Here is a 26,780-nt window from a genome sequence, read left to right as displayed (position 1 = left end):
GCACGCCCAAGTTCCACCTTCGCTACGCCTCTGACACGCCCCCGTGAACTTTGGTTGTCCCCGCGATGGAAAGCAGTTGGGGACGCCCAAAATCGGCTTTCGATTATACCGATTTGGGCGACCCTGTGAGAAGGACGCCCATCTTCCGATTTGTGTCGAAATATGGGCATCCTCCTCTTTCGAAAATGAGCCTGAAAAGGACCAACACCAGCTTCACACATTCTGCAAGAAGACTTGCTTATCCACTCATATCCTACCTGAGATCATACTCATGCACCTTTCTGACTCCACAGGCAGTTTTCTTTAAGTTCTCCCTCTTATTTTCTGTGTAACTCTTGTTATTTTATCCTTGTGTTCCACCTCCACATACAATCTATGCCAACACTGCCTTCAGTCAGTTGGTGGTGAAACAGCATTTGGTGTTGCCAAGAAATGCAAAGTGGTAGTGGCAAAATGCAGAAATGTTCTCATAAGGGGAAGGCTCTTGATTATTTTTATCATCTTATAAATAAACATTCTAATAATGATATCAAACCTATAAATGGCAAGTGACCGACTCACCTGCAAATGCGCAGTAGAGACTTCCCTCTCTGTCCCGCCCCCACGTCAAGACGTGATGACGGAACAGAGAGGGAAACTCTGCGCTGAGGAGGAGTGCAGTCACTGCCACACGGACCGTCGACGCTGCCGCTAATGGTACCGCTACCCCCCCCCCCCCCGGAGGTCGCCGCTGCCGCTCCCCCCCTGCAGGTCGCCGCTGCCGTCCCCCCCCCCAAGGTCGCAGCCAACCCCCTCCACCAGGCCAGGCCCTCTCTTCTACATTTAACTTACAGCGCCGAAACCGCAGGCAGATCAGCTCCCGTCGGCCTTCCTTCCCAGCCTGTGTGCCCCGCCCTCGCTGACGTTACGTCACACGAGGGCGGGACACAGGCAGAGAAGGAAGGCCGACGGAGCTGATCTGCCTGCGGTTTCGGCGCTGTAAGTTAAATGTAGAACAGAGGGCCCGGGTGGAGGGGGCCGGTGGTGATCTCGGGGGGGGGGGGGGGGGGGAACGGTAGCGGCGACCTCGGGGGGGGGGGAGGGGCGATAGCAGCGACCTCGGGGGGGGAGGGGAAGGCAGGAGAAATGCTCAGAAGGAGGAGGGGGGCCTTGCAGCTGGCTGGGAGGGATGGAGGGGGGTGCCCTTGGAGCTGGGAGGGAATCGGGCCTTGGAGCTGGGAGGGAGGGGCCAGTGGCGACCTCGGGGGGGGGGGGGGGGGGGGGAGCGGTAGCGGCGACAACAGCGACCTCGGGGGGGGGGGAGGGGAAGGCAGGAGAAATGCTCAGAAGGAGGAGGGGGGCCTTGGAGCTGCGAGGGAGGGGAAGGGAGGGGCGGAGGGGGCCTTGGAGCTGGCTTGGACGGGGGGGCCTTGGAGCTGGGAGGGGAGGGAATGGGGCCTTGGAGCTAGGAGGGAGGGAGAGACTGGGGGCCTTGAAGCTGGCAGAGAAGGAGGGAGGATGCTGGACATGGGAGGTCAGAAGTAGGGGGGCCTTGGAGCTGGGAGGGATGTACAGAGGGGGGCCTTGCAGCTGGCTGGGAGGGATGGAGGGGGGGCCCTTGGAGCTGGGAGGGAATCGGGCCTTGGAGCTGGGAGGGAGGGGCCGGTGGCAACCTCGGGGGGGGGGGGCGGTAGCGGCGACAACAGCGACCTCGGGGGGGGGGAGGGGAAGGCAGGAGAAATGCTCAGAAGGAGGAGGGGGGCCTTGGAGCTGCGAGGGAGGGGAGGGACGGAGGGGGGCCTTGGAGCTGGCTCGGACGGGGGGCCTTGGAGCTGGGAGGGGAGGGAATGGGGCCTTGGAGCTAGGAGGGAGGGAGAGACTGGGGGCCTTGAAGCTGGCAGGGAAGGAGGGAGGATGCTGGACATGGGAGGTCAGAAGTAGGGGGGCCTTGGAGCTGGGAGGGATGTACAGAGGGGGCCTTGCAGCTGGCTGGGAGGGATGGAGGGGGGCCCTTGGAGCTGGGAGGGAATCGGGCCTTGGAGCTGGGAGGGAGGGGCCGGTGGCGCCTCGGGGGGGGGGAGCGGTAGCGGCGACAACAGCGACCTCGGGGGGGGGAGGGGAAGGCAGGATAAATGCTCAGAAGGAGGAGGGGGCCTTGGAGCTGCGAGGGAGGGGAGGGACGGAGGGCCTTGGAGCTGGGAGGGGAGGGAATGGGGCCTTGGAGCTAGGGAGGGAGGGAAAGACTGGGGGCCTTGAAGCTGGCAGGGAAGGAGGGAGGATGCTGGACATAGGAGGTCAGAAGTAGGGGGGCCTTGGAGCTGGGAGGGATGTACAGAGGGGGGCCTTGCAGCTGGCTGGGAGGGACGGAGGGGGGGCCCATGGAGCTGGGAGGGAATCGGGCCTTGGAGCTGGGAGGGAGGGCGGGGAGCCGAGGGGAGGGAGGGAGGGAGTTATACATCAAAATAGAGCATACCAATACTTGCCCGTTTTAACGGGCTTAACGGCTAGTTTGAAATAAAACACCTAAGGATGAGAGCTTGATAGCTGCAGCCCATGACAGCGGACTACAGATGAAAAGGTTTACAATGAGCATCTAAATCTCCACCACCCAAGCTGCAAAGGACTGAAATACAAATCAACCTATGCATCCAGCTTCTCTTAAGTAAGAACACAACTATGGAACGCACTACCAATCGCCGTGAAAACATACGACCACTTAAACGTCCAGAAACTCCTAAAGACTAACCTGTTCGAAAAGGCATACCCTAACGATCCAACCTAAATGCCTTAATCCCGCAACACAACAATATAAAACTTCGTACTGGACATAACCCAACTCTTCCTCCTTATGACCCCCATTGTGTATCACACTGAACATTACTCTGCCATAACCTCACTTTGTATTTGTTCATACCGGTATTGGCGATCGCCTGTACGGTACTATGTAAGCCACATTGAGCCTGCAAATAAGTGGGAAAATGTGGGATACAAAATGTAACAAATAAATAAAAAACTGATAAACAGCCAAATGCAGATTCTGTAAGAAAGAATTGAAAACGGCTACTCATCTCATTGCTGGCTACATAAGCTTGATGGGAGAAAGTTTTTATACAGAAGACAGAGTTAAGATTTAGCATATGTCTTTTCAGTAGCAACTGAAGGTGAGCTGCATTCAGGTACAATAGTTACTTCCCTGTCCCAGGAGGGTTTACAATCTAGTTGTGTACTTAACGCAGAGATGGGTTAAGTGGTTTGCCCACGGTCATAAGAAGTATCAGTGGAATATGAATCCTGACTTCCCTGGTTCTTTGACTGCAGCTCTAACCATTAGGCTACTCGTCTGTTCAATGAAGTGACATGTCTCATCCACTGAATATTATGCAAAACACTAACACTGGTGTATCACCACCATAAGAGACCTGTATAGAGAAGGAAGAGGTTGTGATCACATGGGACATTCCCATCCAAACCATTAAAACCTGATGCAAAAAAACTGGACATAGTTGTAAAAGGAAAAAATCCCCCCCCCCCCCACAAGAACAGAATTGATAACAGAAATGTCAATACCAAATTATTATTCTGTATGCTGTGTGGAGAGACAAGATCTTCAAAGTACCAAGAGATGCAGTTAAGACACCAAGAAAATTTAGCAGAAAGATACAGAAAAATTTACCATCATGCTGGGCATCACAGGTCTGATTAAAAGCGATGTTCAATCATACCTTGATAAGTTGCTATATGTACTACATTCTGTGCACTCCCGAAAGAAGCTCCTTCTGGTATGATGCAAGTACTATTGCGAGCGTTAGCAGTAAATCAGAGACACATATATCCTGACTCAGGAATGAGATTCCTTGTCATGGTATGTGCTAAATTAGCCTATTTGAAGACCATGTCCCCACTTTCGGTCCCCCCCCCCCCCCCCCCCCCCCAAAAAAAAAAGCTGTTACCTTCAAATTTTTTAAAATAGCAAAGAATCAAACAGAGATTATAAGTAGAATATTATAAAGTGGCCCTCGTGATACATCTCACTCCTTCAACCTTTGCGTGAAGCTTGATTTTCATCATGCTATGGTTGCATCCCCATTTGAGACCACAGAATAATCTTTTGAGTGGGGCTAATTTTCTCCTTAAGCTCTATCTAGTACACCACAAAAGACCAACCTCTGAGAGAGCCACCAATGATTGATGAGATAAGGATGGATCCATTCCAGTAGCAGAAAGCTGTTCCTATGTGAAATTAAGATAGACGTCATAAGTTAACATGCAGCTGACACTCACTGTAAAAATTAACTTGTGCAAATTGTTTTTTGCATGCACCCCAAAAAACAACTATTCGCTTCATTTCATAACAATTAAAATACATTATAAAAAGGTACCTTCTCTAGAAAGCAGGCATTGTGAGAGCATTTATTAAATGTAGAAAATGAGAATGAATTAGTCTTATTTAGCAGTCATGCATGCTGTATGATTAAAAATAAAAATTTAACAGTATTTATTTGTATAATGCCTTTTCAGTGGCTCATGTCTGGTTAGTTACTGTGCCTGAATATATTTCCCTATCCTCAGAGAGATTAAAGTTCAATGTGTGCCTGTAGCAACACAGTAGATCATGGCAGAAAGACCCATTTGCTTTTCCCATCCATCTAGTTATTCCCATCAATGTTGAAAGTAGGGTGGGTGGGTGTGCCTGCACTAATGAGTTAGTGCATCTACACTACCGTACACTAACTGGTTAGCACAGGATTAGCGGCAAATCCTTATTGCCTACAAAACAGGTGTCAGTAAGTGCACATGCACTAATATTTAATGCCACGTGCTAATGACAACATTAGCACATGGACATTAATACAAAAATTGGCCATTTTACTGCTGCAGTAAAAATGGCCTTGGGGAATGGGGAAAACCTGCATAAAGGCATGTTAAGGCCACTTTTAATCACAGTTTAGAAAGAAAACCCCTTAGATATGAAAGAAAACCTAGAAATAAAACAAAGGGTCAGAGCCAGGAACTGGGTAAGTTGGTAATGGAATAATCACAGGTAGCACTAATTTACAGATGAAAGCAAAAAAAAAAAAATGTTTTTTGGTCTCTGAAAATAGGCCAACCAACCAACCTCAGCTGCCTTGATTCTGACTGTTAACTCTTCTGACTTGGCTTTAAGAAATTCCATGTTCTGCATTCTGCTGTCCAGTTTAGTCCTTTCAACAGTCCAGTGCTCTTCTGCTTTTCTAAGGTCCCTTCCCAAAGTAAACAAAAAGTTTCCACTTAAAATCAGAACATTTTCCTAAAGTTGCACTATTTTTTTGTTAAGTACATATTTCATACATGTTACTCACAGCATAAAACAGAATCTTATTCACAGCTGCTGCTTAAAGAGATTTCAGAAACATATTATATGTTGGGAGGGAGTATAATTATGTATGTTTTTATTATGAAAGCTGATTAGGGATAGATGGGATATCAATTTTTATAATAAAATAAAATTCTTACAGCTCTGTTTACTAAGCCACGCTGTAGGACGCAAACATTTTAGTGCATGCTAAAAATTAGAACGCTAACACTAGCGACACCCATAGAAATATAATGGGCATCTCTATCATTAGTGCGCACTAATTTTTAGCACACGCTAAAAAGTTAGCATAGTAAACACAGCCCTTAAAGTTTTTTTTATCACAATTTGTCCTCAATCTTTGACTGTTTAGTAATATAGTGTTAATTTTTGTTTATATAGCTATAATATTTAATCTAAATGTTTTCCATGCAGGTGGAAGCCCACTAAGTCTCATGGATTCCGTTTCCATTTCTCTAAATTGTATTCTTTATGTAATCGTTTGGCATACAACGTAGGAGACAGACACAAGGATTTATAACTTGGACATTTCCACTGTGGGTCAAATTAATGGTCGTTGTATTTGTTCTGCACAATCACATATTCCGCCCCCCCCCCCCCCCCCCCCCCCCCCCATTTTTCGCCTACTCTTGCTACTGGTGTTCCTGAAGAAGATGACAAAACGGAGTTCTGTAGAACCATCGGTTGGAGAGTTTTGGCTTCCAATCTTTTGAACTTTAAGGTAAGTAACTTGGACTTATTATTGAATACATTGTGTTTCTGCATTTGTATTTGGAATCTTTTCTTTTTGGGGGGGACATTTTTCTTATTTTGGGATGGTTTAATTGATTCCACAATACTCAAGGATGTAACTAGGCACCAAACGTTAGAGCATGAAACAAATTGCTCAGGGTTCTTGTTGCCTCAGTAAGCTTTAGATGCTGGATACGTCAGAGCTTAGATAACAGAGAGTCATCTTTTTCCTCACACTATATTTTCATAAATTTATTCATATGGTATTTTCATCCCTATTTTGTTTGTGGGATATTTTCTTGCTGTTATATTTTATATATTCCCTCATTTTGGTTTTGTTTTTTGAATCAGTATTAACAATAGCCCAGCAATGGGGCTCAACTCCATAGTGTCTGTCAATGACAGGGCTGCCGAGAGACCGGGCAGGACCCAGGGCAAAGCTACCGCCCCCCCCATCCCTCGCTTGGGCTGCAGCTGCCCTCCTGCCACCCCCCCACCCCGTTCCCTCCACCACTTGGGCAGCTGCTGCCCCATGTTCCCCCTTTGCCACCGCAGATCCTTCCCTTCCTACTGCATCCCCTCTCACTCCCACTCCCACCCACGGTGGAAACAGGACTGGGGGACTTCAGGAGGAGGAGGGACCCAGACAAGGCAGGAAGAAGGACCTGCAGAGCAGCGGTTAGAACAGAAGACTTCAGCCTGCATTGGTCTCCTGTTCATGTGTGTACCGGCCGGGTTAGCAGCACATTAACGTATCGTGCTGCTAACCCAGCCGGGACACACAGGAGCAGGAGACCAATGAAGCAGCAGCCTTCCTGAGCCGCTTTCTGCCTTCCTACCATGGAAATCTTGTCAACACGGCAGCAATACTGCCAGACCCCCTTCCCCCCGGAGGCCAGATCCAGGAAATTTTGTCCCGTTCCCCCCCCCCCCCCTTCGGCAGCCCTGAATAATGAATGAGGCAAAATGCCACACACTCAACCGACACAGCTACCAACCAAGTAGGCATAGACTATACTGACATGTAGTACTTCCACTGAACCAGGAGATGCATGATATATAATGCTTCGTATAAAGATCCATGAAAAGGGAAAGGGATACGGGACTTGATATACCGCCTTTCTGAGGTTTTTGCAACTACATTCAAAGCGGTTTACATACGGTATATTCAGGTACTTATTTTGTACCAGAGTCAATGGAGTGTTAAGTGACTTGCCCAGAGTCACAAGGAGCTGCAGTGGGAATCAAACTCAGTTCCCCAGGATCAACGTCCATTGCACTAACCACTAGGCTACTCCTCCAAGCAATGACATCCCCAGAATGGACTAAAATGAAATAAAAAGAAATCAATTACCTTAAATTCTGCACTAGTAGGACTAAATGAAAGAAAATCATCAGTTAAGGCATAATTTTTCCTTTATCATCCACACCAGACCAGTCCAGGCCCAAACAGTCAAAAGTGCAAAGAACAAAAGTGGTGATATAGCAGCCAACATGTCAAAGCCCAAGAATGACCTGAGAAGGCTTTCAGAGTCTTTATCTCTAAAAGAGAAGAATTAATCCACGAGGAAGAAAGGCTGAAACAGCCAGGTAGAAAAGCTGGAATATATGCAAAAATGAGGAGCAATCAATCATCCATGCAATAATGATCTGATCCAGCTGCAGGACAGGATCCTTCACTGAAATACCAAAAACATGGAAGGAAGTAAGGAAGGCAGGACCAGAGTTGCCCAGTTAGGAGTAGAAGAGTAGCCTAGTGGTTAGTGCAGTGGATTTTGATCTTGGGGAACTGGGTTCAATTCCCACTGCAGCTCCTTGTGACTCTGGGCAAGTCACTTAACCCTCCATTGCCCCTGGTATAAAATAAGTACCTGAATATATATAAACTGCTTTGAATGCAGTTGCAAAAACCTCAGAAAGGTGGTGTATCAAGTCCCAGTTCCCTTGCCCTATTGGAGATTCTACATGGAATGTTGCTACTACTGGAGATTCTAGATGGAATGTTGCTACTATTGAGATTCTGTTGCTACTATTTGAGATTCTACATGGAATGTTAATGTTGCTATTCCACTAGCAACATTCCATGTAGAAGCCTGCCCTTGCAGATCAGCAACACGGCTGCGCAGGCTTCTGTTTCTGTGAGTCTGACGTCCTGCACATACGTGCAGGACGTCAGACTCACAGAAACAGAAGCCTGTGCGGCCGCATTGCTGATCTGCAAGGGCAGGCTTCTACATGGAACACTGCTAGTGGAGGAGTAGCCTAGTGGTGAGTGCAGTGGACTTTGATCCTGGGGAACTGGGTTCAATTCCCACTGCAGCTCCTTGTGATTCTGGGCAAGTCACTTAACCCTCTATTGCCCCAGGTATAAAATAAAAACCTGTATATAATACATAAACCACTTTGATTGTAACCACAGAAAGGCGGTATATCAAGTCCCATTCCCTTTAATTAACCCTAGAACGCATGACGTTAAAAATATACATATTAACGTCATGCACATAATGTAGAAAAACACACTTAAATAACTTTCACAAGTTTATTTCAAAATTGCTCAATAAAATATGAATAGTGGACAACATTTTAATTATAATTTTTCACAGAAAACACCAAAAAATCTTTTTTTTTCCCAAATTTCACGCAAAGACATGAAAACACACAAAAATGCATAGAAATCTATAGCAAACTAGCTGCAGCTACATTTTTATTCTAACTTTCTTTTCTATTATATTAGTCTTCCAAACAATTCTGACATGTTATTTTTTCAGAAGAGTGTTCTTTGCAAACAGTTTCCTTACAAGTGGAACAATATCGCTCAGTTTTCCTCTCTATGTTTCTTGGACACATGAAACAACGCTTTCGTTTTCTTTCTCCTGGCTCTGGAGTAATCTGAAACTGTACGCCACACCGTTTCATTGCTTCTTTAGTTTTCTTTGGCAAGCATTTCAAGTCGCTTCGCTCTATCATGTGAGGTATTACAAGTTCATGACAAAGGTCCTTCAAGAATAAGCGTCTCCTGTCCTTCCTCTGTGCATGAAATTCAGGATGAGTTTCTGTATAAATAATGAATGAATTTAGGGCTGCTACATCAAGCATATTTGAAAATAGTACTACAGGCCATCGTTTTGTTTGCCTCTTACACGAATATTCTCCCACCATCTCATCCATTTTATCTACACCTCCTTTTGTTGCATTGTAATGCAGGATGATTTCTGGTTTCAATTTTTGGTTATTGCTGTCAACACTGCAATCGTGATGCATGGTACTGAGTAAAATTACAGATTTCTCCTTCTTTGCCTTGTAAGATACCAAAGTCGCTTTGTTATTGAATCCAAAGACACTCTCATAAAGTGCTCGCTGACGATTGTGTTTGAGTGCTGCTGGAATTTCTCGTCTGTTTTGCTTTATAGTACCAACAAGTGTAATAGCTTTTGCAAGCAGAAAATTGCCTAGTTCAACATTGGTGAAATAATTGTCCATGGTGATGTTTCTACCTGAATTGAATATTGGAACAGCAAGAGTTTTGACTATTTCAGACCCCAGATCCTTCTGTACTGGTGCACCAACCTCTTTGCCACAGTAGATTACGCCATTTATGCCATAATAATTTGCAGAATCACACATCCAGAAGATTTTTATACCGTACTTGGCTGGCTTGCTGGGCATGTATTGTATGAATTTGCAGCGTCCTCTGAACGGTACAAGTTGCTCATCTACAGTAACATTAGTACTAGGATTGTAAAGTTTTGTGCAATTTTTGATAAATATGTTCCAGATATAACTGATAGGGGCTAATTTGTCTGTTTCAAACCTCGCTGCACGAGTTCGCTTATCATCAAAGTGAATGATCCTTCTAATTTCCTCATATCTGCCCACTGACATTGTCGCCTTATAGTGTGGATCAGAAAGTGGGTCCAGAAATAATTCTCATATTGGGACATCATACGATTTTTGACTCCCTGCCAGCAGGAAAAGTCCAATATATGCATAAAGTTCCTCTTTTGAGATATTTTTCCAGGACTTATTTTTTGCTGAAGCGATACGTCTTCCTTCTAGGTTTGAACATAATAGGACCTCTTCTGCAATATTGTCAGAAAAATAAGTACAGAATACATCTTTAGGGGTAAAGTAACTGGGACTTCCCACAGCTCCTTGAGCCTGTCTCACAATATTGTGTATTGGAGTACGTCCGACTAATGTAGGATTACTGTCCCAAAAAACATTCGTTTTGGATGTTCTACTTATCACTTCTTGAGGATCCACTAGATTCACTTCTTCATCATCAGAAGAATCACTGGATGAGGATGTTTGATTAGCTGGTGGCAGATATTCTTCATCAGACAAAGATAGTTCACTTTCATCATCGCTTTGAAACATAATCGCTTCAATCTCTTGGTCAGTCAGACACTTGGAGGAAGACCGTGCCATTGCTGACTAGATGTTAGAAAATGAAACAGATTTCCTCTCAACAGCTTATCTTATCACAGGTCCTTCAGCAATTAGCTCACAGTGTATACTGTCCTCAGTGTTCAGAGGACCTGAGGTGATGTCATGGCCTTATCACTCCCTCCAAAAATCACATGACATCCTCACATGTTATTATCCACACCCTGGCCCCTCCACCAGCATTACTGAGTACAAATAAAGTAACTTGAGACACAAACACTTCTGAGAACATGATAAAAACAGCGGGGGCCTAAAAGGCCCCCAATTCGTACAGATGTAGTTTTCACCAAACAAGCATTGTTACACCATAATGCCTATGAAAAAAAATTATATGAACAACTGGATATTATCAACAATGACATACTTGAGTAATACCTTGAGTTTCAAAATTCTAACTAAAGTAATTTTGCAGATAATAGCAAAAATGTAAGCATGGGGGCCTAAAAGGCCCCCAATATGCGTTCTAGGGTTAAAGAATTAACTATAGATACTGAAACCTGTTGCTAGCCCACTAGAAGAAAAATGTGCCAGATACGAATAGGAGTAGAAGGATGGAAGAGAATCCCCCTAAGAAATTGGAGGGGGTGTCTTAAGCTTGGAAAGGCCAAGGAACCTAAGTGGCACTAAATGAATTTTGAAAAGACAAGCTTTCCTTGCTATCTAGTTCACTGTGATTGAGTAGGAACAGATATGAGAGTAGAGAACACAATGCTACAAGGAGAAGATGGAAGGACATAGTAGATGTGCCCTGTATGGGACCCCAAAAGAGGCTAAAAAAAGTCCATATCTATAATTTTCAGGCTAAGTCAGTGGCTCTCAAACCCGGTCCTGGAGGCATCCCAGCCAGTCAGGTTTTCAGGATATCCGCAATGAATATTCATAAGAGAGATCTGCATGCAGTAGAGGCTGTGCAAACAAATCTCTCGTGAATATTCATCGTGGATATCCTGAAAACCTGACTGGCTGGGGTGCCTCCAGGTCCAGGTTCGAGAATCACTGGACTAAGTGCAAGAACTTCTGATAAAACTTGGTCTAATAGGCTGCTCCAGGAAGACAAATGTCCAAAAGACAGAAAGGGAGCATGGCAATGGGGAAGGAGCACATGTATAGATACGTGGCATGCTGCAACATGCATGATAGGAAGCCAGATGCTCATCTGTCCCTACATAGAAGGAGCAACTCTGCAGGCAATGATTAGCTAGAATAGAAAATGGAAAAGGAAGATAGCTGAGTCAGTCAAAAAAGGGAACCCTGTTCACCAGCAGAGCAGAAAGGAGTGCAGGACAGAGTGCAAGGAGATTAAGCAAGTCAACCAAGATGTTAATGATCTCCCTGATAGTGGAGACGTTAGAGCTGTTGTAGGGATTTCCTTTGCTGAACTAGTATAATAGCCTCTTGATTTTTTAATTTTTTGGTTCTAAAGTGATTTAGGTATATTTGAAGGTGGTCAGTTAATACATTCTGAGTAGTGATGTGCATCAACCCCGTTTTAAGTGGGTTTTTTTTCACATTTTTCATATGTTTTTTTATAAATACACTAGGAAAAAATGCCCGTTTCTGACAGAAATGAAACGGGCGCTAGCAAGGTTTTCCTCGGAGTGTGTGTGTTTTACAAAGTGTGTGTGAGAGTGAGTGTGTGTGACAGAGAGAGTGAGACTGTGTGCGTAAGTGTGTGTGTGTGTGTGTGTGTGTGTGTGTGTGTGTGAATGAGAGTGTATGCCAGTGGCCCCCTCGCTCCCAGTTTCAGGGTCCGCCCCCCCCCCGCAAGGTCCAGTGTCCGCTCTCCCTCCCTCCCACCCAGTTCCAGGGTCATTTCCCCCTCCCCGTTTCATGGTCCCCCCTCCCTCCCAGTTTCTGGGTCCGCCCACCTCCAAGTTCCAGTGTCCGCTGTCCCTCCCTCCCTCCCACCCACCCTGTTCCAGGGTAGTTCCCCCCCCTCCCAGTTTCTGGGTCCCCCCCTCCCTCCATCCATCCCAGTTTCTGTGTCCATCTGGCCACCCTCCAAGTTAGTTCCAGCATCGTTGGCCCCCCTCTCTCCCTCCCTCCCTGTTCCAGGGTAGTTGCTCCCTCTCTTTCCCTCCCCTCCAGCCACCCACCTGTAATGTGGTGGAGCTGACTCCGTGGCTGAAGTGAAGGGGTTTTTTTTTTCTTCATGTTCGTCGCTCTGTCACCATCTCTGTCGGCCCTGTCCTCGTGCCTCTGTTGGTTCCGCCACCCTTGACGTCAAAACGTGATGACGTAGAGGGCGGCGGACCTATCAGAAGCGCGAGGGCGGGGCCGACAGAGATGGTGACAGAGCGACGAACCTAACGAACCCTTCACTTGAAGCCATGGAGTCAGCTTCAGAACGTTGAAGGTGCCTTTTATAATAGTAGAGATTTTAATAATTGTTTTATTTTCCCCGTCCCCTTCTTCCTTTCATTTTTAGTTGGGATATTTTATGGCCATTGCTGTTTCTTCTACGCATTTGAATCAAGTCCCTTGAGGAAGGCATTTTATGCCAAAACACACTGGACACCTGATCTTTCTATTGACTATTAGAGTGTGTCATTTTTGATGGCTGCTCCATTTAGATATTTAATTTACATGGTTTGTTATTTTTTTGTTATATGTTTTGTATTTGCAATAAATGTGATCCGCTGAGCAAAAAGGTACAAAAAGTAGGATACGTGACTTATAAATAAGACAGAGGGACATCAACTCCATAATCCTGCAAAATTTCAGGCTCAAGTAGGAGCTAATACATCTTTATAAATTGAGAAAAGTTTATCAATTAAAAGTACATTTTTTTCAGAAAAATGCATTTGAAAAATAGCAAACTTAGAATATCTCACTCCCTGTAACCCATAGGAAGTCACAGATAAAATTTTGCATAGTCCTTTTCTACTGACCCTATAATACAAAAAAATGAAAGTTGCCCAAATTTACCCCTCTAAACTTTTATAGCCTTTATCTCGTTATAACCCCACTTTTAGTATCTTTTCGCTCAGCCTGTCACCAATAGTTGTTCTGGACAGCTCATGTATGTTTTATGTGTTTACGTAAATAAAATGTCAAAAATCATTTTTAAGGATAAAGTAATATGTCACGTTTGTGACTGCTTTCCATGTGGGTGCTCTCCTTGCCCTCTGGTGGACAGAACTGGTGGCTGCTATGGACTGTTTTCTGCTGTCTTCCATGTTCCAGACTTCAGTGAGTCCGGTCCGGATTTTCCAGGTTGCCAGACTTGCTCTGCTGGGTTGTTCTGGAACAGCACCCTTACTTGGCTGGTGATTTACTGCAGCTGTGGGTCAGCTGCTGAGGGGCTTAATAGCTTCTGTGAGCCTTGCTTGCCTGGCCTTGGTATCAAAGGTCATCCATGAGTTCCTGGTGGTTTGTTGGAGTTCCTCTGAAAGTTTCCTTTATGTTGGACCCTGCCTGTTCCTGGACTTTGACTTTGCTTGCTTCCTGTGCCTTTGACCCTTGGCCTGGACCTGGACGTTGCTTTCCGCCTGCCTAAAGACTCTGGTTAGTTTATGGATTACCCGTGTTTGCTGCCGGCCCCTTTGACCTTGCTGTGCTGTCTACTATTAAAGCCTCTTCTAATTATATTCTGTGGTTCCTGCCTGTTGTGTTCAGCACTGCTTTCTGCTTGGGTGATTTGCCTGCCGCTGCCGCTCCTCGGCAGTGGTCCAAGGGTTCACAAACCTAGTTCCTGCTTTGAGAACGTGACATAATATTTATGTTTTTTAATTTTGCTGTTGATATATTTAATGAGCCTGTTGTTTTCCTATTATGGATCTTTGGATTATATTTTCCTACAAGAAATTATGTACAGAAATACCATGCTGTTTACATACAGGTTATAATTGTACAACTTGTTTTACAACAGGTAGAATCACAAATATACATTGTTTATGCAGTCTTCAAATTTACGTATTTTATTTTTTGAAAAGCATGTTGGTTTTATGTGTGCTTTACAAACCTGGAAAGGTGGGGGGAGGAACCAACATGGGGGGAGGAGCACATGCAACTGCATGAGATTCGCTGACTTTCAACTGTTGCTGGTATTCTACACTCAGTGGGGGAAATGGAAGGGCAAGACATGTATTTTTTTCTCTTGGGATGGTGCTGGTGCTTTCCCTAGAAAGCAGATTTTGGATCAGTTTGTGAAACCCGCGTTGTAGGGAGTTTTGATTAAGGTGCACTGCAGTGTACAGCTTGCACTGGCTGGGGGAGGAAATTATTTCTTCAGCCCAGAGCTACGAAGGACTCTCCCGATACCCCAAATTGAAGCTGTGGCAGAAGCGTGTGCAGCTGGAACTTTGTTAGATGGCATCTTAGATCTAGTTCTGTTTGGTAAGACAGATACCTTCCTGAGTTCAGTTTCTGAAAGTGACCCTTGTGATGTTGGGGTCTCTGACTAGGCTAGGAGCTCCTTGGGAGCTTAATAGCAGTGGAAAGAATTCCAACCTTACTGGGACCCAGACGCCCAGAGGTTCGGGTTCAGAATGGAAGGAGGTACTTGCAGCTATAGGCCAGATGGAGAAATCCTTTTCAGAGTTTGGAATTTGATTCATTACAACAGCAGGCTGGTGAACTTCAAATTGTGACAGCAAGTTTTGATTAAGGATAAAGCATTGGAACATAATAAATTAGAAGCAATGGAAAAAAAAATCAACTGAGGTGTTTTGAGATGTGGGATTTCCTAAATCCAATCACATGTAGATAAACTCCTTGTGCTCCAAAAATAGTTGCCTACCAAAAAATCGCAATGGAGTCTTGTCTAACAAGTGCATAGTAACCATAGTAAACCAGTAAAAAAAAAAAAAAAAGACCTGAGATACCCAATACTGATCATTCAATGCCTTCCTGGGTACTTAACATCATTTATAGGTCAAAAACCTCATTACTTGCTTTTTTCAAAAAAATGTTAATTTGCAGTGCTTATGTGCTTCATAGTGCTACTTGAAGTGGAGGAGTGGCCTAGTGGTTAGGGTGGTGGACTCTGGTCCTGGGGAACTGGGTTCGATTCCCACTTCAGGCACAGGCAGCTCCTTGTGACTCTGGGCAAATCACTTAACCCTCCATTGCCCCAGGTACAAATAAGTACCTGTATATACTATGTAAACCCCACAGAAAGGCAGCATATCAAGTCCCAGTTCCCTTTCCCTATTTCAGATTCTACATGGAATGTTGCTACTATTGGAGATTCTACATGGAATGTTGCTACTATTGGAGATTCTAGATGGAATGTTAATGTTGCTATTCCACTAGCAACATTCCATGTAGAAGCCTGCCCTTGCAGCCGCGCAGGCCTCTGTTTCTGTGAGTCTGAGAGTCTGACGTCCTGCACGTACGGACGTCAGACTCACAGAAACAGGCGGCTGCAAGGGCAGGCTTCTACATGGAATGTTGCTAGTGGAGGAGTGGCCCAGTGGTTAGGGTGGTGGACTTTGGTCCTGGGAACTGGGTTCGATTCCCACTGCAGGCACAGGCAGCTCCTTGTGATTCTGACCAAGTCACTTAACCCTCCATTGCCCCAGGTACAAATAAGTACCTTTATATACTATGTAAACCCCACAGAAAGGCAGCATATCAAGTCCCAGTTCCCTTTCCCTATTTCAGATTCTACATGGAATGTTGCTACTATTGGAGATTCTACATGGAATGTTAATGTTGCTATTCCACTAGCAACATTCCATGTAGAAGCCTGCCCTTGCAGCCGCGCAGGCCTCTGTTTCTGTGAGTCTGAGAGTCTGACGTCCTGCACGTACGGACGTCAGACTCACAGAAACAGGCGGCTGCAAGGGCAGGCTTCTACATGGAATGTTGCTAGTGGAGGAGTGGCCCAGTGGTTAGGGTGGTGGACTTTGGTCCTGGGAACTGGGTTCGATTCCCACTGCAGGCACAGGCAGCTCCTTGTGATTCTGACCAAGTCACTTAACCCTCCATTGCCCCAGGTACAAATAAGTACCTTTATATACTATGTAAACCCCACAGAAAGGCAGCATATCAAGTCCCAGTTTCCTTTCCCTATTTCAGATTCTACATGGAATGTTGCTACTATTGGAGATTCTACATGGAATGTTAATGTTGCTATTCCACTAGCAACATTCCATGTAGAAGCCTGCCCTTGCAGCCGCGCAGGCTTCTGTTTCTGTGAGTCTGACGTCCTGCACATACATGCAGGATGTCAGACTCACAGAAACAGAAGCCCGCGCGGCTGCAGGGGCAGGCTTCTACATGGAATGTTGCTAGTGAAGGAGTGGTTAGTGTGGTGGACTTTGGTCCTGGGGAACTGGGTTCGATTCCCACTTCAGGCACAGGCAGCTCCTTGTGACTCTGGGCAAAGTCACTTAACCCTCCATTGCCCCATGTAAGCCGCACTGAGCCTGCCATGAGTGGGAAAGCGCAGGGTACAAATGTAACAAAAATAAAAAAACTGAGTGCTGTTCCAATCATATAACCGTTCTAAAAAAAGAAACATTTAACTTTCACCCGACGGTGGCCCAACCATTTCACTATACAGGCTTTCAGGGGTTGCGTTTCCAACAGCGCAATCCAATTATTGTAGTTAATACATTTCCTCCAGCTTTTGATGGCCACTTTGGCTATCGCACCTTTGCACCCATCTATTCCTCAAGAGGATGTGTTATGTAGGGGTTCTTTCCCTAGATCTCACTCTTGGTAAGCCTGAAGCCTGGTTAGACCTGGACCATGTTTCTGCAAGGAAAACATGGATTCTGCATTTCTTTCCTGGCATAGCTGTGCTGGTGACTTCATCCAAGGACATGTTTTTTTTTTTCATTTTTTCACTATTCCTTCACTGGTGGACAGACTAGCAAGAGCTAAGGCAAATTTAGGCAGTGGTCATACGAGTCCATAGTATTGCTGTCCGAGCGATTTTCTGACATACAACAGTGCCTACAGTTACAAGTCTTGCATGGATTTTTAGAAGCTAGAATTAGGCCATATGAGATACCAACTGAATTCATCATGGGCCTCAACCAGAATTATTCTTATTTAAAAAGCAATTATATTTACAAATATCAGGTGTATAAATGCGTGACACATTTACTCGCTTACGCGGCTTAGTAAAATGGCCCCTTAACCCTCCTTTCCTTGGGTACAAAATTACAGGTAGAGTTAATAAGCTCAATTAAAATAATGTGAGATATCTCAATGGAAAAATACATGTTTTATTGGCCATTAGCACATGCTGTATTAAGCTTCATTTTACTGCATTGGCGCCTGCCTCTGTGGTCCGTTGTAAGCCACATTGAGCCTGACACTGTTGGGAAACTCGTGGGTACAAATGAGATAAATAAATAAATAAAATATGCTTGGAATGCCCTCCCGCGGGAGGTGGTGGAAATGAAAACGGTAACAGAATTCAAACACGCATGGGACAAACATAAAGGAATCCTGTTCAGAAGGAATGGATCCTAAGGAGCTTAGCCGAGATTGGGTGGCAGAGCCGGTGGCGGGAGGCGGGGATGGTGCTGGGCAGACTTATACGGTCTGTGCCAGAGACAGTGGTGGGAGGCGGGGATAGTGCTGGGTAGGCTTATACGGTCTGTGCCCTGAAGAGGACAGGTACAAATCAAGGTACGGTATACACAAAAAATAGCACATATGAGTTTATCTTGTTGGGCAGACTGGATGGGCCGTGCAGGTCTTTTTCTGCCGTCATCTACTATGTTACTATGACACATTTACTCCTTAGGCGGCATGTCTATTTATGAACAGGATTGGAGATGAATGCATTTCTAAACCACCATTTTTTGAACACGTACATTCATGGAATAGGTTCATAGATGTTTTTCTTTTGTGGCCAGGCAATGTGGAAGAGATTTTGATGTTCACAAAATAGCTTAATTCATGCAATTTTAACATTCAATTTACATATCAGTATTCATACACCGATTTCTTTTCTCAGAGTAATGAGGGTTTTGTGACCAAGGTACATAAGAAAGCAGACGACAAATACATTTTGTCCATCGACAACAAGTCCTACCCCCCTAGACGCTACGCTTAGGGAACTGGGTGTATTAATTGACAGTCACCTCATGTTCGAGCCTCAGGTTTCTTCAGTAGTGAAAAAATCCTTCAGGTCTCTTAGGAAGCAGAGGCGATTCAGATCATATTTTCTGCTTGACATCTTTAGACTGATAATTCAACCCTTGTTTTAACTCAATTCAATTACTGCAATTCCATCTATGCAGGATATAAGGAGGGTGTTCACAAACGGCTGTAAACAGCCCAATATAGCAGTTCAGTTTATCCTCGAGGTATCGTGCTTTGATAGAGCCACTCCATTATCATGCAAACTGCACTGGCCACTCATTAAAGCCAGGATTATTTTTTAAATGATTTATTTTTGTCTTTCAAATAATATATGGCATGCTACCAGATTACATGCAACCCTTAATGACTATTTCCCTATGCAATAAGCTCTGTTTCTAGGGACTACCTTAGATTTCATCTTCCAGATTGCAAGAGAGTGGGCTACAAGTCGGTTTGCTCCGCAGACTTTACATACCAAGTTGCTAAGTGGTGGAACTCACTGCCAATGGCAATCAAGTGTCAGCCTGATTACTTGGTAATTCACAAAAGACTGAAAAACTATCCTCTTTGAGAGGTTTCTGCCCATTGATGGAGTGTGTTAGATTATAACTGGCCATCAATGGTTTATTATTTAGTTCGTATTTGTATCTTACTTGGGCTACTCTTCTCTTACTTGATATTTTGTTTATGGTTTTGTAAACCTTGCCTGTTGTTTTATTTATTGTAAACCACGTTGAACTTGAGTATCTTTGCGATAACATGGGGTATAAATGTCTAAATAAATACATAGATTTTTGAGATCAGATGGCCATAGCGAGAAGGTTGCTAGGCTGTATAGAGAGAGGTGTGATCAGCAGAAGAAAGGAAGTGTTGATGCCCCTGTACAAGTCGTTGGTGAGGCCCCACCTAGAGTATTGTGTTCAGTTTTGGAGGCCGTACCTTGCGAAGGATGTTAAAAAAAATGGAAGCGGTGCAAAGAAAAGCTACGAGAATGGTATGGGATTTGCGTTCCAAGACGTATGAGCAGAGAGTTGCTGACCTGAACATGTATACTCTGGAGGAAAGGAGGAACAGGGGTGATAAGATACAGACGTTCAAATATTTGAAAGGTATTAATCCGCAAACAAATCTTTTCCAGAGATGGGAAGGCGGTAGAACGAGAGGACATGAAATGAGATTGAAGGGGGGCAGACTCAGGGAAGATGTCAGGAAGTATTTTTTCACAGAGAGGGTGGTGGATGCTTGGAATGCCCTCCCGCGGGAGGTGGTGGAGATGAAAACGGTAACGGAATTCAAACATGCGTGGGATATACACAAAGGAATCATGTGCAGAAGGAGACGGGGAATCCTGCTGGGCAGACTTATACGGTCTGTGCCCTGAAAAAGACAGGTACAAATCAAGGTAAGGTATACACATATGAATTTATCTTGTTGGGCAGATTGGATGGGCCATGCAGGTCTTTTTCTGCTGTCATCTACTATGTTACTATGTATATGTTTGTCATCCCAGACCTTTAAAGGAAAGTTTGCCACTCTCGCAATTTTTAAGATATAGAAGAATATGCTGTGACATAAACGATTTTAAACAATCTAAGAAACAGATTAAAGATCTGACAGCTAGAGGTTATGGCACTTGGATTTTGAGAAAAGCCTATAAAAGAGCTAAAAATAATAACGGAGTTATTATAGTAAAGCAGGCAGGAGGAGGATGTTTACACTTTTGTTACCAAATTTACTCATGAAAATCTGATTGTAAATAAAATAATAAGCATTGGAAGATTATCCAGGGCACATCCTTTATTTAGAAAAGCACGACTGAGGGCTGCTTATGCTAGAGGAAGCAATCTGAAAGATGTTTTAAGACCCTCTGTTTTACCAATAAAAGTTTCTCCAAGTATTGTGGGGTGTTGTAAATATGGTGTTTATAAAAACTGTGATATTATGCTGCAATTGAAACAATTTATTAATCCAACAGATGGCAAAGTTTATCATCTTAGACATTTTAGTAAAGGTAACACCAAATTTGTGGTATATGTTATGTGATGTCTTTACAATAAGTTGGATGTGGGTAAAACAATTAGAAGTCTCAAGACAAGATTGAATGAACATAGATCCAGTTTACTGAGTGGGTGGAGACACACTTGGTAAGACATTGCAAAGATGAACAACACAACTTCAATTGTTTAATATGTTTTGTCATAAATGCGATTGTGGACAACAGCAGAGGGGGTGATCGTGAGAAGAGACTCTTACAGAAGGAACGAAAGTGGATACATAGACTCTGCACTTTATAATTGTTCAATCCCAAAGGTTCTATGGAGTGGAAAGTATTCATGTAAAATTCCTTATCAAGCAAGCAAGCAAGAACTGATATATGGTTTCCACTCATTTTTATTAACTTTGTTATTGGTCATATATGCAATAAGAACAGTGGAACATTGGAGGTACGTCAATGGATACCGCTGAGTGCAGGAAATGCCGTGGACTTTGACTGGGCCTCCAATGTGACATGTTGGCCACTCGCATTTGAAAAAAGGACATGGAGTGATGTGATTAGTTGGTTCCATGTCAGCGTAACAGAGAGCCATGTTATTGTGAGTACTGATGGAGCAAGTGTGTTAAAAGCGCGGAGACTGAGAAATAATCTAAGTATAAGAACCAGTTTGCAGTTGTTCCAATTTGACATTGTTGAATTGTAGGAAAGTTGGTAACCACGATTTTGTTTTTTCAAGGTTGTTCCAGAATGGGAGATGATAATCTGGATTAAACCTTTGTTAAAGCTGGAGGAAATGTATTAACTACAACAAATGGATTGTGCTGTTGGATAACACCACCTCTGAGGAAGCCTGTATAGTGAAACGGTTGGGCCACTGTTGGGTGAAAGTTAAGTGTTTCTTTTTTACAACAGTTATACAATTTCAAACATCAACTGAATGCTGTTCCAATGAACACACTAAGTAGTACTAAGCAGCATATAAGCACTGCAATGAACATTTTTGGAAACAAGCAAATAAGTTTTCTTGACCTATGAAAGATAATTACCTCAAGACACTGAATTTCAGTGTTCAGGTGTCTGAGGTCTTTTTTCCTTGTTTACTGTTTTAGTGGTTACTATAAATATTTATTTATTGGGATTTATTAACCGCCTTTATGAAGAGATTCACCCATGGCAAATATGTTAGACTTGACTCCATTGCAGTTTTTGTATTTCCTAAATCACATTTGATCGCCCCCATTTACATGGTTAAGAAATATCTATGAGAAATTTTGCAACTCTCTCAGAAAGCTATGCTTCCACTTTCAAGAGCTTACTATATTAAATCTGGGTACCAGCCTGCAGATATAGTTTGGAGTGGTCTTTTTTTAGAAGAACACTCCCAGCAAGAGGTCCTCTCCCATGCTATTCCGATAGCTATGCTCGCCCTTGAACCTGATCACAATTGGGTTTTGAGACTATTTCTGCTTTCATAATGCTTTGTTTATGGGTCAATGAATATTTATATTTCCTGATTTTTCCAGACCTACTCAAGTTGGCTATGGGGCCTACTTTCTTCTTACAGTTTCCTCACAAATATTGTATTAAGTTGGAGGCTAATTATGTCTTCCTTGAGCCTAAACAATGGAAGAATTTTATAGATGGCAGGTCAAATCCTTCAGGCTTTGTGGTTGCTGTTACCCCACCTAACTGAAAGCGCTTCTTTTTGATGTTTTAGCCTCTTACGTTTTTTTCTTTTTTGCTCCCATTTTATTTTTCCTGATTAGATTTCCTTATTCTCCGTGCTTATAAGGTTTTGTGTGTTCATTCCCTCCTTTTTTCCTACTGAATGATATTGTGATAATTGTCTAGTACTTCGTGCTTTCATTATTTTATTAAATATAAGAATATTCATCTTTACCGATTCAAGATGTTCTTGAAATATACATAGCTAAACATCCATGATTTATTTAAAAAAAAAAAAAAAGCCAAAAAAACCCAGCAGCCTTGCACAGTTGTCCAGTTAGGCATGCTTTAGAAACCTTATCTGAGCCTCTTTAGAGGAGTAAAACATATCACACTAACCCCCCGTTTACTAAGACATGCTAGTGGCTGCCATGAGCTAATGCCAACACAGTCCATTCACTTAGAATGGGCAGCGTCAGCATTGCTGCATGGCTTAGTAAACGGGGGGGGGGGGGGGGGGGGTAGTATTTCTTATGAAACAGGTTTGGTCACTTGCTGCAACCTATCTGGTGTTCTCATTGACAAAAAGGATGCTCCCCTAGTGCAAAATGTCCAAGTAAGGAGAAAAAGATACGGGAGGACCAAACCAAACTATCACCTAATGAGGTAAAATTAAAAAAAAAAAAAAAAAGATTGACAATATAGGAAAGACTCGACACAGATCTGCGTTTCGGCACACAGGCACCTGCCTCAGGAGTCAACAATATCCGGACAAGTGGTCTTAATTGGCAAAATCCTCAATTTTATGTACAAAAACAAAGATACACTTAGAGGAAGTGGAGATGCTGGTCAGGGAGATTCTCTTTTTTTTATTATTTTTTATTATTTAAATTTTCCAATATATCACCACATAAAGTGAATATGCAATTGGCATTATTTAACATTAGGAAACAAAAATGATAAGTATATATATCTTTGCAGCCCATTTGTCCACAAGTTAAAGAAATTTGATTCCAAGATTAAGGAAATTTACAAAAATTAATAATCAATAGATGCTTCCTCTGGTTCAGACCCCAGCCTGCTAAATTAGGGAAGGTTTACTATATTCACATCAACTCTTGCATCAATAAACTCTTTCAACTGTTTTGGATCTACAAACTGAAAATGTTTACCCTCAAGCACCACATTACAAAAACAAGGAAATCGCAAAACAAAATTTGCTCCCAATGCCACCACCCTGGGGCGAAGTTCCAAAAAGGCCCTTCGTCTCATCTGTGTAGGCCATGAGAGATCTGGAAAGATACGGACCTTTGAGCCCAAAAACAGATTTTCTAAGTGTCTCAACGAAAGCCGTAGTACGGCATTCCTATCAGGCTCCAACGCGAAAGTGGCAAGCAGAATTAACCTCTGAGTAACTATTTCTAATGAACTTTCTAGGAATGAGGTAAGATTCATTCCCTCCCCTATTACGGGGGGATTTCCCACCACCACTCCAGTACTCCCGATGTAATAAGCCCATGTAATGGGAGGGAGTGAGTCCTTGTCCATTCCCAGGATGTCCACCAAATATTTTTTAACCATCTCCAAAGGAGAAATTAACGGTGATTTGGGAAAATTAAGAAACCTAAGGTTAAGTCTTTTAGTCTGATTTTCAAGGTATTCAAGTCGTTTATGTAGGAAATTATTGTCTTTAACCAAAGCTGTTTCTATAGATCCCATTTCTTGAATTTTGATATCCACACGTTCCAATTTCTGGGTTTGCTGTGCAGTCACTTGTGCTTGAAGCAGGGCAGCCTCAGAAAGAACTTCTGCTTTAAAGTAGTTTGCATAGAGGTTTGGATATTGTAAACCATATCCCATAGTGACTCCAGCGTCACAATTGCTGGTCTAATCACTCCACTAGCCACAGGAGGAGATTGAGGTAGACTATCAGCCCGAGCTAACTTGGAAACAATAGCTTGAGGCAATACCTTTGAAGCCTGTTGTAGTAATGTTTCCCGAAGTTGAGAATCTATCTCTGTTGCTGCAGTCACACCCTCAGACAGGACCAGCTGAGCCACTTCGGCGTCTGTCTCTGTTTGAACAGCCAGCAACTCTCTTCCAGGCTGGGGAGGTGCAATTCGTTCCACAGGGCTCAAGGAAGCCCTGTTTCCACTCTCAATCGACTCCGAAGGGCCGAGAGCTGCAGTGGGGGTCGAAGTTCCCTGAGGACCCGGTTGCTGCCTGGGAAACTGCAGGGTTGTTTGTTCCATCGTCGAGGAGGTCACAGGAACCGAGGGAAATTCCTTTACCTTCCCCCTCCGCTTCCCCATGGTTAACGAGGCTACAGAGGCACCGAGAGAAACTCACAAATACAGCAGCCTCCAGGAGCAAACACAGGTGCGTCTATTCACAGCGCCATCTTGGAATCAGCAGGGAGATTCTCAAACATTGAAGGAATGTCTTTGGTGTGATAGAACAGTGCCTCAGTACCTCCTTCTTGGAATCCATCTTTCTTCAAACCTTCCACTCGCAGGTACAGGATGAATTGGACATGATCCTGTACCTGCAACTGGAAGATTTAAAGAGAGAGAGGGATTCTGGGAAGGAGGTACTGAGGCACTGTCCTACCATACCAAAGGTATTCCTTCAATGTTTGAGAACCTCCCTGACCAGCATCTCTATTTCCTTTAAGTGTATCTTTGTTGTTTTTATACATGAAATTGAGGATTTTGCTACTTAAGACCACTTGTACGGATATCGTTGACTCCCGAGGCAGGCACCTGGGTGCCAAAATGCAGATCTGCGTCAAGTCTTTCCTGTATTGTCAATTTTGTATTTACTAATTTATTTTTAATTTTTACCTCACCAGGTGTTGTTTTGGATTGGTCCTCCCCTATCTTTTTCTCCTTCCTTGTTCTCCTCACTGAGGAATATAAGAACTTTTCTTTCTTCCTCCCTTTTGCTACAAAAAAAAATGCATACATACTCTTGAAGAGTTTTCTCCAGCACTAATGCTGCTGTTAATTTCTTCCTTAGATTAGTCAGCTCCAGTTCCATTTCTTGGTTCTTGGATTCAAGCACAAGGAGCTCAGAGGTCAAATCAATCACAGCCGGTATATAGCTAAAAAGAAAAAGGAGACAATTTTCACAGTTGTCAGCATTGTAGCACAACCCACACTCAGAAAGCACTTCTCTAACTTGATTTTAGACAACCCTTTAAAAATGCACTCCCTCTAGTACATGCATTATGCCAAAGAACTTCCTTCCGGAGTTCAAAAGGCATAAGACAAATAGGCAGCCTTTCAAAGTGTGACTTAGACAATTGCTTTTAATTCAGGCCTGTGGCACCCAGTATGATGGGAAACATTTCTCTTTCAGTCACATTTCCCTGTTCTGACTGCATTTCTTGGTATCTGACTATCCCGTGAATTGTGTGGAGAGGGCGAAGAGCCTCTCCTTTAGAATTTATGTCCAGTTTTCTTACAACAGACTTTATAAATCAGTTGAAATGGAAATATCCCAGGCAATCATAACCCCATTGTTTTCCTCAGTTCTCTTACGGTTATAATCAATAATGTTCTAGTATCGCGATACTGTAGTGATTAGAGAAAAAAAAAAAGTTTCCAATGGATTAGACGTGCCACATTACATAGTACATGACGGCAGATAAAGACTGTACAGTCCATCCAGTCAGCGCAACAAGCCAGACATGTAGCATATGATATGATGTGATAATACATACGCCTACTTGATCTTGATTTGTCCTTGCCATTTTCAGGGCACAGACCACAGACGTCTGTCCAGCACTGGCCTTGTTCCCCAACTATTGGAGCTACCATCAAAGCCCCACTCCAGCCCATCTAGATCCAACCAGCCATGATCAAGGTACAGGCCATAGAAGTCTGCTTGGCACTGGCTTTATTTCCCCAACTACTCGAGTTGCCACCTAAGCACTGCTAAGTTTGTTTAATTTTGTTTGGTTCCGTTCTCGTTCCATATAAGAGTCCTTTGTTTTTAATCACACACATTTTTGAATTCCGTTATAGGTTTTCATCTCCACCACCTCTCGCGGAAGGCATTCCAGGTATCCATCACCCTCTCTGTGAAAAAGTAGTTGCTGGCATTACTCCTGTTGTGCTTTTTCTCCCATCAGACAACTACAAGATAACTGTTTCCAATGCATTCTTATAAAATCTACATGTCTGCCTTACCTGTTTTCTCTATACTTGGTGAGTCATCTATACTGGATTGCAAGTCTCTCATTCTTTAGGTTTTTTATTCATGTGTTCAAATTGGACTGCGTATAGTTTGTATTTTCTGTTGTATATGTGTACTTACCACTTGTTTTTCCTTGTTTGCTAATTTTTTTTTCAAAACAGTTTCTCTTGTTTTGCAAATTCTGTTTCCTTTCCTATATGTACTGGAGGATTCTCAGTTATTCCTTCTGCTCATTGGAATACTTCTCCAACTTAAATGCTAAAGTATGAAAATAAATGTTGAGAACCCAATACTTGGGTCTGTTACTGCTTTATTTATTTAAATAAATTTTTTTTTCAAAATTTCACTTCAAAACTTCCA

The 26,780-nt window shown here is 43.5% G+C and overlaps 1 protein-coding gene across 1 annotated transcript in view; it reads right to left on the bottom strand.

The window, feature by feature from the left end:
• The window catches only part of LOC115462853 (HAUS augmin-like complex subunit 1), a 60,203-nt gene that overhangs the window by 13,157 nt on the left and 20,266 nt on the right, over nt 1-26,780 (bottom strand). Inside the window, exons 4-6 of the mRNA XM_030192897.1 lie at nt 25,189-25,323; nt 5,096-5,219; nt 4,144-4,209 (exon numbers count right to left, since the gene is read on the bottom strand). Coding sequence (XP_030048757.1) covers nt 4,144-4,209; nt 5,096-5,219; nt 25,189-25,323 — 325 coding nt within the window. The remainder of the gene's footprint in view (nt 1-4,143; nt 4,210-5,095; nt 5,220-25,188; nt 25,324-26,780) is intronic.

Source organism: Microcaecilia unicolor, chromosome 2, assembly GCF_901765095.1.
Source record: "Microcaecilia unicolor chromosome 2, aMicUni1.1, whole genome shotgun sequence".
Taxonomy (NCBI): Eukaryota; Metazoa; Chordata; class Amphibia; order Gymnophiona; family Siphonopidae; genus Microcaecilia; species Microcaecilia unicolor.
Note: the sequence above shows the minus strand (reverse complement) of the source record. Positions and strands in the feature narration are given on the sequence as shown.